This window comes from Tetrao urogallus (assembly GCF_951394365.1).
Source record: "Tetrao urogallus genome assembly, chromosome: 3".
Classification (NCBI taxonomy): domain Eukaryota; kingdom Metazoa; phylum Chordata; class Aves; order Galliformes; family Phasianidae; genus Tetrao; species Tetrao urogallus.
In genome coordinates this window covers 53,937,848-53,951,104 of record NC_136815.1, presented here as the reverse complement: position 1 = coordinate 53,951,104, position 13,257 = coordinate 53,937,848, and the positions used below count along the sequence as shown (strand labels likewise).

General features: G+C 35.8%; 1 protein-coding gene across 1 annotated transcript in view; it reads right to left on the bottom strand.

The window, feature by feature from the left end:
• Positions 1–3,968: 3,968 nt before the first annotated feature.
• CCDC102B (coiled-coil domain containing 102B) overlaps positions 3,969–13,257 on the bottom strand; it is a gene marked incomplete at both ends in the record, with an annotated part of 100,582 nt that continues 91,293 nt past the window's right edge. The window contains one exon of the mRNA XM_079533710.1: positions 3,969–4,058. Coding sequence (XP_079389836.1) covers positions 3,969–4,058 — 90 coding nt within the window. The remainder of the gene's footprint in view (positions 4,059–13,257) is intronic.

The following is a 13,257-nucleotide window of genomic DNA, read 5'->3' as shown; positions in this document are numbered from 1 at the left end:
TCTCTAGGATTTTAAAATATGCAGTTTTCAAAGGAATGAGAAAAACAACATAACAACAGAAACATTTGATAGTACATTGTAATCTTTCCTTCAGCCCAAGATTACTAAAAAGTCTACATATATAACAAGATTTCAGAGAATGTAGTTCTTTGAAAAGTTCTTCTTTTACATAAATATGCAAAACAAGTGTCTGCAAACAAAGAGATGTAAAAATGAACAGTTAACAGCAGATTTACAGAGCTAACAAGCAATAAAGCCTTCTTGTTAGCCTTAGTACACTTCCAACTCAACATGTGTTTTTTGCTTTCCTTTTTAAAAATGAAGGTAAGAATGCATTCTGATCTTGGTGAATAAACTATCAAATTTTAACACTAGAAAATTGCAGTAGATGCAATAAGATCTCATGTTTTCCTTTTATACATCCAAACAACTTTGCTTCTTTTGTATTCAGTAAGTTAGTTTTGGCTGATTTTTTCATGATACAGGATTTAATAATCAAATAAAGCAAAATATTTCAAATCTTAAAGTTATGTCTCTTAAATTCTGGGTGGTTTTGGATACCAATGAAGAAGTGTAATGTGCAAGGAGAAGCTGCTAAGTCCATTTGTATTTTATTATCCGGCTGGGAGGACAGCATTCATTTATTGACAGAAATATAGTACATTGTATATGTATCATAGCATTTTATTTGATGTGTTCAGTGATGGACAATATGTTAATATTTCTTCATTTTAGGATCTTTTACTAGGAAAATATTCAAAGCTTAAAAGAAAAGCAGCACAGCCTCTATTTGCCCTTTTCTTATATTCATTTTCTTATTTTCACATGCTAATAACTTTAAGAATTATTTTATTCAATCTCAGCATAAGCTTATTTATTGCCATTTTCTAATTACAATCAATTGGCTTCTGAAGTGGCTTTGCCTGTTCATGATTAAAGCAAGCAACTGAATCACATCTTCACTAGAGAATGGTTATTTTTGTTGAACACCATGACAACATCTCTTGAAATAATCATTGATTTTTAGATCTTTTTTGTCAAGTTAGACAAATTATTAATGTGTTTTTGATTTCAGTTGAACAACATTCCTTACCTTCTCCTTGGAGAACAATAAATGTTCTGTTCTAATAGAGGGCATCAAAGAATCTCTGCAGTGCCTGAGAAATTGTTACTTAGTGGTATATTTTTAATTTAGTATTTGAGGATTTTTCCCATTAAATTGAGGAAAATAGGTTCACGTTACCCTTAGATGAACTTTTAATGTGATAAGATTTATGCACAAATTTGTTGAGGCAACAGGAGTTAGAAAATAGAGGTAGATTTTGTGGGGAAAAAAAAAAAAATCACAGCTTTTAATTAAAATCTGATATCTCTGTCCCTCCTGGAGACGAAGCTCAGGATTGTTCAAATGCGCTTAAGACATATTCCAATGTTCACTTGATGGAGCAGAATAAGAACACATTCTTTTGAAATATATGTCGAAAAGTGTTTGCAAAATACTCTAAAGGGAAGCTGATACATCTGTCAGAAAAGAAGCATTTTATTTAGGAAGGAGGATGTATAAGACAACATAAGCCTTATTTCTATATCCACTACTAGATGACCATTAAAACTTTTTAATCATTCTTTCCTATCTCTCTGATCTTTTAAATGTTTTTGCACCAATATGAAATAATAAAAACATTTGTTGCTTTAACTAAGATGTAACAGAATTTACCAGCTGTGAAAGTTATCTGTAGATCTTTCTGTATTTATTATTTGTTTGTTAAACTAATTGACATGCAATGTACACAGTATCATCTGTTATGGAGAATAACAATATGATTCTATTTATTTATTTTTTTTTATTTTATTTTTTCTAGAAGCATTCCGCTATTTTAGACACCAATCATTCCCTCTGAGAGATTGAGGGTGGCTCAACGGTTTGAAAACAGATCTAGAATAAATTTTCCTGATAATTTTTTCAAATTTTATCCTTACTGACTTTGAGCCAGTCCCTTCTTCTGCACAAATATGTGTCTTCTCTGCTCACCAGGGGAATGTGAAGGTGAATGGATGGGAATATCATTACAGAACAAATATCATAGATGTATATTTAAGATCAGGAGATATTCTAGTGTTATGACAAAAAGGTCATAAATCAACATTCTCTGACATTCATAACTGCAGGGAAGGCAATTATGTATTATTATTTCTTGGGTTTCTTTCAAGTGACTAATTTACAGGTATGCTTCTTCACAGAGACCTCTGAAGTTCTCTGTGTAAGTAGTTGCTGAAATAAATATGTTATGCAGTTAACAGATGCAGATTTAGCTGAATTTGCACAGGGAACAGGGAGAAATTATAAAAAACTAAAGTGATTTGTCAGATTATTGCACTCTTACAATAAAACTTAAGCACCACTATTAAAAAGAAAGCACTTGAAAGTAAAATATGGCCAATAAGGTGATTACAAAGAATCGTGGGATACCAAGCGTTTCTTCATGAGAAAGAAAACATACTGCATCATTATTCTGAAATACACATTCTAGAATAGGTCCAGTGATCTATTTATTGCAACCATGAGCACTGGAATAGCCAGGTATATCACACCAACTGCGTATTATAATACAGTGAAGTGAAGGACAAACATGTACTAAAGGTTTATACAGAAGTGCAAGTCAGATCAGCAGAAAGTAGCTCCTAGCTATTTAACTAGCTGTTGATTTCCATCAATATCCTTATTAGTCAGGCAAGCTGTTACTACGATGATGTTCTCCAGTATCAATTAAGCATTATTTGTTTTTCTTTCATGTTTATAGACACAGAGGGAAGGATAAAATCTTAGTTTCCTCAGTAACTCATGGAATTGTTTGACTTGGCTTTAGCCATAGATAGTACTGTAGGCTTAAAGAAATTTTGCTAAATTGCTGAAACCCTAGAGTTTTATCTCTAAAAGACTGCTATTTCCAATGGCTTGTCAGAGACAACAAAAACTGTTTGTCTGTAGAAGTTAGATAAAAACTTTCATCAATAAATTGTTTTCTGACATTAGTATATTTTCAGGTATTTCAGTGCAACCATAGAAGTACATTTGGCTATTACAGCATTTAAAAATCAATAATTATGCACATTCAACTGCTATGGCCCACACTAACATTTTCATTACGTTCATTACATTCGTTATGTTACACAATGGGATGTCATGAAGTTGTTCTAACTCCAGCAGCTCACAAATTCCCAGGCAAAACATGATTCTTATGTAATTGTTAACCTTTTATGTTTTTCATTCACAAATTTTATAAATCCTTAGACACTTAAATCTAATCAAAATTTAAATGAGACACACTGTATTCACACCAATTTCCACAGCAAAGATACTAACTATGGAAGTAATAATTCTTTTTTTCTGTGGTCCTACACAAATTCAATAAAAAAAAAAAAAAAGTTTGCAGTAAATTAGTAGGGAGAGAAATGTTAGATTTAACTACAACATGTTACTCTGGCAGAACTAGTGAAACTGAGAAATAGTTATTTCCCATTGCTGTATGAAAAAAAAAAAAAATAAAAGAAAGGGACAAGGCAAAAAGCACTGACTTCCATTCCAGACTCACTGTCTTCACAGAACCAACTATGAAACTCCCTCCTTTGCCATGTAAATTGTACTTTTTTTTCCCCCCAAATTAAATTATGGGCTACATCAGTTAGAATCCATCTTTTGCTTTAGAAGATGGCAATTAAGACAAAGGAGAAGGAAGAACAAACTGCAAAATATTCTAAGCTGGTGAACAATGACACATTTCTACGGTCCTTACTGAAAATGTCAAATACATAGAAAAAGTGCATGTAGTGTTTCAATGTATGTTGCATGTACTACCACTATTTAATTTTCCCATAAGTCTTATGAAGTCATTAAGTATTTTGCCCCTTTATTTCCTGTTAGCCTTCTTGCAGCAGGTAATGTCTCATGTCTTCATTGTCTCATGTCTTCATTCACTGTCTTGGTGGAATCTCCAACAACATACAAGGAACTTTGCCTGGTCCCAGATTCTGAGCTCATTTTCTTCTGTCTCTTTAATCTGAAATGAAATTTTTTTTTTTTTTTTAAATGATGAGAGCACTAGGTGGAAAAGCCATTTCAAATTTAAAACAATTGCAGATCAAATCTCTTCTAAGAAAACATTTCTGGGGGAAACCTGTAGAATTTAGATGAGATGCAGTCTTACAGTATTGTTAACTTTTAGTATGGCCTCGATGTTTTTCGATTGATTCTTCAATTGAAAAAAAAAAAAAAAAAAGAACAAGTTTTTAGAGCAATTACTTGAATTGTCTTTCACAGGGAGAAGCAGGCTACACTTGCTTGCTTCTCTTCTGATGATTCAAGCCATTATTTATTGATTGACAGTTCTGAACTGCAATATTATTGATATTCAGTATACATTTACTGAAGTCACATCTGACTCCTGAGTTGCTGGTGTTTTTTTTCTTTTCTTTTCTTTTTGTTCTTGTGTGTGTGTGTTCTATTGGAAGAAAGGAATGTTGGGAACAGTGCAAAAGATCAAAGAAATTTTCAACCTCTCATTTCTAGCCACCAGTTCATTGCAAAGGCCTCACATTACACTAATAACAGAGGGGAGAGTTTATTTACAAAAACATGACCATTATAAAATTCATCATTAAAATATGGTTATACTAAAAATATATCAGTTTTTATAAGTCTTCTTTTGATAGATCACATTCTCAATAACAACTTGTATCAGAACAAGAATATTCATTCAAGTTGGGCACCAAAAACATCTGTCAACACTCAGAGCACAGTAAACGAGTATTTAATAGTTCTGCACAGAACAACAGATTTATCAAGACTTACAAGCTCAAGCATTACCCAGTGTAGCTACACTACAAGCCAATTCAAGAAGACTGCAAGTAAGAGCAAATAAATTCTAGCAGACCTAAATTGTTTCTTTTTGTTACTACATAGGTCACTCAACATGGTCACTCACATAGGCCAACTCAACATGGCTTGTTTTAACTTTGCTGCTGCCACTGCTGAAGTACCCACTGCCTCACTGTGCTCACATTCCCTTTTTGGTCTCCATAAATGTTCAGCAAGCATCAATAAATGTCAATGGGTGACATTTTTCCACATGGAGGAATTCAATTACACATTTTCCTCTGTACTAATTCCATGTTAGACACCAATTTATCAGACTATTCCTCTGCTGCCATCTGTTGCTGCAACAAAATGTAAGGGAGTACTGGCTGGAAGGTTCAACCTCTACTGCCATACCACCAACACATACCTCTGATGTCACAAGCCAACAGGATAAAATAGAAGATATTACTTTCAGAGTTTCACTTGTAATTTTTATCTCATCTGTAATTAATCGAAAATTTCCTGTGTTTTAAATTTAAAGGTATACATCTCAGATTCTGTCCATATTAATCTCTGCACTTCCACTGAAATTCTATCACAAATTTCAGTGCAATTCCTATTGTTGTTTTTTTGTGTGTGTGTGTTTTTCTTATGTAACTTGATCAGGCTTTCAGAAAAGGAAATTCACAACCCTTGTGATTGTTCTTTATTCTAGGAATTTCTCTCAGTCCCTGTCAGTGAGAAAGGGTCAGTCATGCTACTACACATAAACATCTAACAATATGTCATTTGCTTAGAAAACATGTTAGGTAATTATTTAAAAAAAAAAACGAAAAAACAGCATCATGTGTAAAAATTAATCTGGGTTAGGCAATCTTAGTATAAAGCTTGTACAAATGCTTGTACTAATGTATTAAAAAAAAATCAGAGCTATTTTTGCAATGTGATTATGTACAATGGCACTGTAAACATGATGCTACTGTCTACTGATGAACTTGTCACTGATCTTTACAGATACAGTCTAATTGATAAGCCTTACATCAGTAAGAGTCAACAGCTGGTCAATAATTCTTCACCCTGCTGGATACACAAGACTAGGCTGATCAGAAATTTAGCTGTCCTGAGTGAGTTTCACAGGATTTTTAAAAACAATTTCTTTGAAGAAGTGTTCCTTTCAATTACTTTAATTTCATAATGTCCAATAATAACTTTATTAAAAATTCTAGATAAAGTGTTATTAATTACTCCTTATTATTAAAAGTACCTGTGAATATATTAGTGCAATTTCATTATTGTTCCCTAATTTTCTATTCATTTTGCTAATCTACAGTATTTTAATATAATCTAACATCACTAAAGCTAGCAGCTGAAAGAGTTTTAAATTAAAGAAACTAACTATATCTAAAATATATTAACCATAGTGAATAAGTATTGGCTTACATTGTTCCCCTAGGAACACATACTACATTTTTAAGGAAAATCATGTTACTTATTTGTAAATATTTCTTCATTAAATTAGAAACACTAAGTCTGGTGCTTCTGCATGTACTATTTATCTACCATCTGTAAAACAGAAAGAGAGTTTCATTCTAACTTCTATTTCCTAATAAAATTGATACAGCAGAGCTACTAATCAAGACAGTCCATGAGTACATAGATTGGTATTTCTGAATGTTATGCAAAAGAAGACATTCTTGCCAGAACTCACTAGCAATTAGATAATTTCATTTAAAACAAGTCCCAATCTGTAGTGAAGCACAACATTAGAATGTCTATTGACAAGCTAACATATAAGAAATTCCAGTCATTTACAGATGGGTTTTAAGCAGTTCTCAAGCCTAAGCACACTTGACAAGATATAAGTGGAGCATATGTCAGAAGGATTTGACTCAGTTATTCTACTCTGTTTACATGATATAATTCCTCCAAGCAGTTATCTGCTATTGTGTCTTCAATACATGTATTATTTGCATTATATGTGACAGTAGTAATGAAAGGCCTAAGGATTTTGTGTAACTATGTGCTCCGAAACATGGTCTACTCCTGTAGAAAGATGCTGCAATGAGGTCAAGACAGTAGCAACACAATTATCAAAGCATAAACTTGTATTTCTATTGCTGTTATTTCCAGTATACTAAATTCTAGAGCTTATACTTAAGTAGGCAATAATAATAATAATAATAATAATAATAATAATAATAATAATAATAAACATGTTTAAGAAGAATTAATTCTACCAGATTTTACACAACAATAACAATAAATGGTTAGAGCTTTAAATTTTCCTACCTTAACATTAAAAACATAAGTATACTAAGGCTATGAATGTATCAGGGGTCACCTAAGGCAGGTCTGCACTACTTAACTTCTCATAGAAAAGCACAGGCACAAAATCAGTATGGAAATCTATCCATGCTAACAGGCTAATGCAAGAAGCCTCCTAAAACCAGGGTGAAATGTTCTCTTCATATACTTATCACAATTACTAGGATGTCTGAAGTTTTCTCATTCAATTTTTCTAATCACAGAGAGATTCAAGGCTTGTGAACTGTGAGTTCTTGTACATCTGCCTTCTGTTACATTTTTAAAGATGTCACAGTATTGGAATTGTGAACACTGTCATATTTCCTGATGGTTATTTATATTACCTACATGTACAGTTAAAAAATAGAAAGACCTAACACTGTACTGCAATATTTTACTCAAAGAATCCCAGAGTCATACAAAAACATTGGAAGGAAACAGTGATGGAGGGGGAGGGAGGATTGTTACTATATTCAAGAACAACTCATTATTCTGTGTATAAATTTAGCATTTAAAAGAAAAATACTTCTGCACAACAACATATATTTCTAGAATATTACATTTTTATTAAATGACTGATACCTTGTGAATTTAGTAAAGTTTCTGTCTGGGGTACGATTATGAGAGTTGTTCAATTTACATGTGGTTTATGGGTAGAAGATGCACCATAAATGTCAGAGACTTTCCCAGTTTATATTTGTTTCTTGTTTTAATTTCCTATCTATTCAACAGAATCAAACCAAGCTCTGTTGTGTGAAGAAAGCTGAGAAGCTAACAGTTCAGCAGCAGGTTGGTAGCTGATGGCATACTTTGATATCAAAATTACTTTAAATAGGGAAAAAACACCACAAACAAGAAGACAACAGAGAAAAAGGATAAAGGAAAACCTGTCCTTAGAGAAAGAAAGGAGGAGGAAATGTTACTTTGCGGCTCATCCAAACACTGACTGCAGACATAGTAGAATTTACATTGCATGTGAAGGATACGTTTTCAGAAACATCATTAAGAGTAAGAGAAATCCTAATGATATTTTATACAAATATTTATTCAATTAATATTTCTAATTAGCAGAAAAGTTTCTGTAAATATTTCTTATCTCACTTAGCTATTATTCACAACTCTCTGTCTAAACAGAGCAAAGTATTCAATCTTGCAGGTGGTTTGCTGCAGACCTGGATAAATCCAATTAAAACATGCAAAAAAACAAACAACAACTTAGAAGTCAGACTGGATTAAAAAAAATGAAATCAACATTTTTTATTAAGAAAAATAAGGAAATCTTTCCCATTGGTAGCCTGTACCAGCTGGCCTTGACAACACCTGGCACCCCAGAAGGGATGGAGCAAGAAGTTGTTCTCTTGCATTTCTCATTCACATGGTGTAAACAGAGCCAGGTGAAGTAGAAACCACTTCTGCTCCAGCGTGCTGGTGCTCCCTGAGGCAGGAAGCATCTGACTGCACTTGTGCCCACGCAAAGCATGGTCAGCTCTGCAGTTGTGTGAGCAGTTTATAAGGCCAGAGGAGAGTGAGTCAAAAGACCTTTGTACATGGAAAGACTACAGATCTGTGTTCAAAATTATTGCCTAAGAGGGATTAAAATTGTGGAAAAGCCGAACAATAAGATGAATATGCAACTGTGGTAGGAAAAAAAAGGGTCAAAATAAAATGTATGTCTTCTGAGATAAAGCAGCAGAAAACAGCAGAAAAATAGAAGGTGCTATCAAAGTCAGCTAAATGCTCTGGCTTATAAAACAGGCTGCATACCATATGTCCACCAATATCCACTACAACAGGAACATTAAGAAAGCTATTAAGATAGTGGCCCCATTGTGCTCAGGTATGCAATAACATATGGCATATTTCCTGCTTCACTGTGCATTTTCTTCCTTTTGTTGTTCAGCATTACTAATTTAGAGCTCAATTAATATACTCAGTGCATGTATTTCTCTACAGAATATTTAAAAATTAAAATTAAAACTGCTTAAAATTAATAATTTTTTAATGTATCTGTATTAAGAGGTATTAAGAAATACAACTTTTCCCAAACTTCATTTAACTGGTAGAGATAGAGAAATAATTTTAAGGTAGCTACACATCATACTAAAATTATTACTAATTACGTCCTCACAGAATTTGCTGTAATGGTGCCGCAGTGAAGCACTACAAAGTTGTTGTTGGAGTTAGTCAGTCAAGACTTCTCAAGGAAAACGGGGTTATATCTCAGAAGTGTGGACTAGAGGAAAAACAGTAACTGACTGATGTAGCAGTGATAAAATACAACCAGAAATACAAACTGAAAATTTTTCTCCACCTATATATGTGGAGAAAAGAGGGAAATGAAGAAGCCTGAAAGCCTTTTGTCCTTCATGGATATTTATATCGAAAATTCTGAAAACAATAAAAGAGTATCACAATTGTCATAAATAAAATGCAGATCATTTGAGATATATTGTTTCTTTCTGTAGTGTTTACAAATTCTGCATACCCTGTAGCATTTCTAGTGATAGTAGGATTATTAATCACAGAATCACCAAGGTTGGAAAAGACCTTCAAGATCATCCAGTCCAACCATTCACCTCCCATTTTGGGGGAGGTGCCTGATGGAGGAGCCTCCTGATGAATGAGCCAATGTCAGTCCGGTCTTCAAAAAGGGCAAGAAGGAAGACCCAGGCAATTATAGGCCAGTCAGCCTCACCTCTGTCCCTGGAAAGGTGATGGAACAGCTTGTGCTGGATGTCATCTCCAGACAACTGGAAGAAAAGGAGGTTAAGAGTAGTCAGCATGGATTCACCAGGGGGAGGTCGTGTTTGACCAACCTGGTAGCCTTCTATGATGTTGTCTCTGGCTGGGTGGATGGGGGGAGAGCAGTGGATGTAGTCTACCTTGATTTCAGCAAGGCATTTGATACTGTCCCCCACGACATCCTTATAACAAAGTTGAGGAAGTGTGAGATAGATGAGTGGACAGTGAGGTGGGTTGAGAACTGGCTGACTGGCAGAGGGTCGCTGTTGGCAGTGCAGAGTCTGGCTGGAGACCTGTAACTAGCGGTGTTCCTCAGGCGTTGGTGCTGGGTCCGGTCTTGTTCAACATCTTCATCAGTGACCTTGATGAGGGGATAGTGGCCACCCTCAGCAAGTTTGCTGATGATACGAAGTTAGGAGGATTGGCTGACATGCCTGAAGGCCGTGCTGCCATTCAGCGAGACCTGGACAGGCTGGAGAGCTGGGCAGTAAAAAGCTGGATGAGGTTTAACAGAAGCAAGTGTAGAGTCTGGCATCTGGGGAGGAATAATTGCATGCACCAGTACAGATTGGGGGATGACCAATCTGTAGAGATTGGTCAGAGCTGGAGGGGAGCTCTGCGGAGAGGGACCTGGGTGTCCTGGTAGATGACAGGTTGACCATGAGCCAGCAATGTGCCTTGTGGCCAAGAGGGCCAATGGCATCCTGGCATTAAAAAGAGCGTGGCTAGCAGGTCGAGGGAGGTGATCTTCCCCCTCTACGCTGCCCTGGTAAGGCCTCATCTGGAGTACCGTGTCCAGTTCTGGGCTCCCCAGTACAAAAAAGACAGGGATCTCTTGGAAAGAGTCCAGCGGAGGGCCACGAAGATGGTGAAGGGCCTGGAGCATCTCTCCTATGAGGAAAGGCTGAGTGAACTGGGTCTGTTCAGCCTTGAGAAAAGAAGACTGAGAGGGGACCTCATCCAGGTCTATAAATATCTAAGGTGTGGGGGGCAGAATGGCGAGGTCAGGCTGTTCTCAGTGGTGAGTGGAGACAGGACAAGGGGAAACGGCTGGAAACTGCAGCATAGGAAGTTCCGCACAAACATGCACAAGAACTTCTTTACAGTGAGGGTGACGGAGCACTGGAACAGGCTGCCCAGGGAGGTTGTGGAGTCTCCTTCTCTGGAGATGTTCAAGACCTGCCTGGATGCCTACCTGTGTGACCTAGTGTAGGGAACCTGCTTTGGCAGAGGGGTTGGACTCGATGATCTCTGGAGGTCCCTTCCAACCCCTACAATTTTGTGATTCTGTGATTCTATCACCAATAGTTCTCACCGATCCAGGTCCCTCACCATGTCTAAATATTACTTGAACGCCTCCAGGGTCAGTGACACCACCACCTCCCTGGGCAGCCCAATCCAGTGCCTCTCTTTTGGACCACTCTTTTGGAGAAGTTTTTCCTAACATCCAACCTGAATGTCCCCTGGCACAGCTTGAGGCCTCTAGTCCTATCACAGTTACAGGAGAGAAGAGGCTGGCCCCAGCTTGCCACAGCCTCTCTTCAGATAGTTAAAGAGAGCAATTAGAATAGGATAGGATAAGAAAGGATGGAATAGGATGGGATTGGATGGGATGGGATGGGATAGAGTAGAGTAGAGTAGAGTAAAGTAGAACAGAACAGAACAGAACAGAACAGAACAGAATAGAATAGAATAGAATAGAATAGAATAGAATAGAATAGAATAGAATAGAATAGAATAGAATAGAATAGAATAGAATAGAATAGAATAGAATACCTCAGGTTGGAAAAGACCCTAATGATCATCAAGTCAAACCGCGACCTAATCATAGTACCCTAAATCTAACAACCCTCTCCTAAATCATGTCCCCAAGCATCACAAACAGTTTTTAAAGACATTCAGGGATGGTGACTCAACCATCTCCCTGGGGAGCCTATTCCAGTCTTTCCTGAACCTCCTCTTCTCCAGATTGAACAATCCCAGCTCCCTCAGCCGCTCCTCATAAGACTTGCGCTCCAGACCCCTCAGTTGCCCTTTTCTGAACTCGTTCCAGGGCATGATGTCTTTCTTGCAGTGAGGGTCCCAAAACTGAACACAGTACTGAGGTGTGGCCTCACCAGTTTTGAGTACTTCTTGAGTATTTCTTTATTCTTTTTCAATTATTTTTCCTCCTTGAAAATCATGTATAAAATAGGATTTTTGTAATTTACTTTTATTATGAGAATTTTTTTTTGTTTTGGCATATAAGTATATTGGCTCCTAACTTTCAAAATTCTTCTGAGTATGAATTTCCCTCGTTTGTTTCTGCGTATTATACATTAGAATGACCACCTAAAAACTTCCTAAATGATTACTTGTAATATTTTCTCTATCTTGAAACAAGACAAAATACATATTTTTTTCGGCAAAATTGCACTACTGCAAAACGGAAACAGCAATTTGCAACTGAGTCACTGTAGCTGTACAGATCAGAACCTGAACGTAAGATTTCAGGAGACTGAGTAGTTCCTGCCATCTGGCAAGTCATTTAAGAAAGGCAGAGAAGGGCATTATGCAGTGGGCATAAGGACTCCTCGAAACTGTTATTTGTAAATTCAGATGGTGTGGTTTTTCAAAGGAAGAATCACTCTCACAGTGATAACAGTTATGCTCTTCCAGCAAATAATAAAAATTAAGATGGCCTTTTAAAATGCCTGATTTAAGTTAAGCTATTTTTTTTTTAATTCTCAGATAATTACATATTTCTGCTTGGTTGACTTTGCATAGTAGCTACTTTCTTCAATTGTATAGTTTAGAATCTGAACATGCCAAGGCTGTGGCATGCATTTGTCAGAAAAAAAAAAAAGGAAGAATTGCTTTTCTGAGGAAAATGCTTCAACTTGAAAGAAGAAGAGATCCATCCACTCTCTTCTCAGAAAAGGAAACAAGGAATAATTTCAGATTTCAGAGAACTGACAGTAAACTCACGACTTTTCTGACTTTGATTTTTGAATAACCTAAACCTTCTTGAATGAACCAAAATATACATATAATCTTGTTAAAAGGGAAGAATGAAGAAAAAAGTACATTTTTCACAACATCTTACAATGCGATTTCACTACCTCCATCTCTATTTATGTCTCAAATAGTTGTACCAATAATATATAATTTCTTGCATATTATAATAACAGATCTGAAAATGTCCTCGTATTTGAATACAAAGCATACTTAAGCTTCTTTTTTTATTGTTACACGTACAGTAAGGCTAAATAAAAATCCTTTCTGAAATTGTTCTCTGAAAATCACTGTGATTGACATTCATATCATAAGCACTCAAAATTTAAATACCTTTAAAAGTAAAAATTGAAAAAAAATGT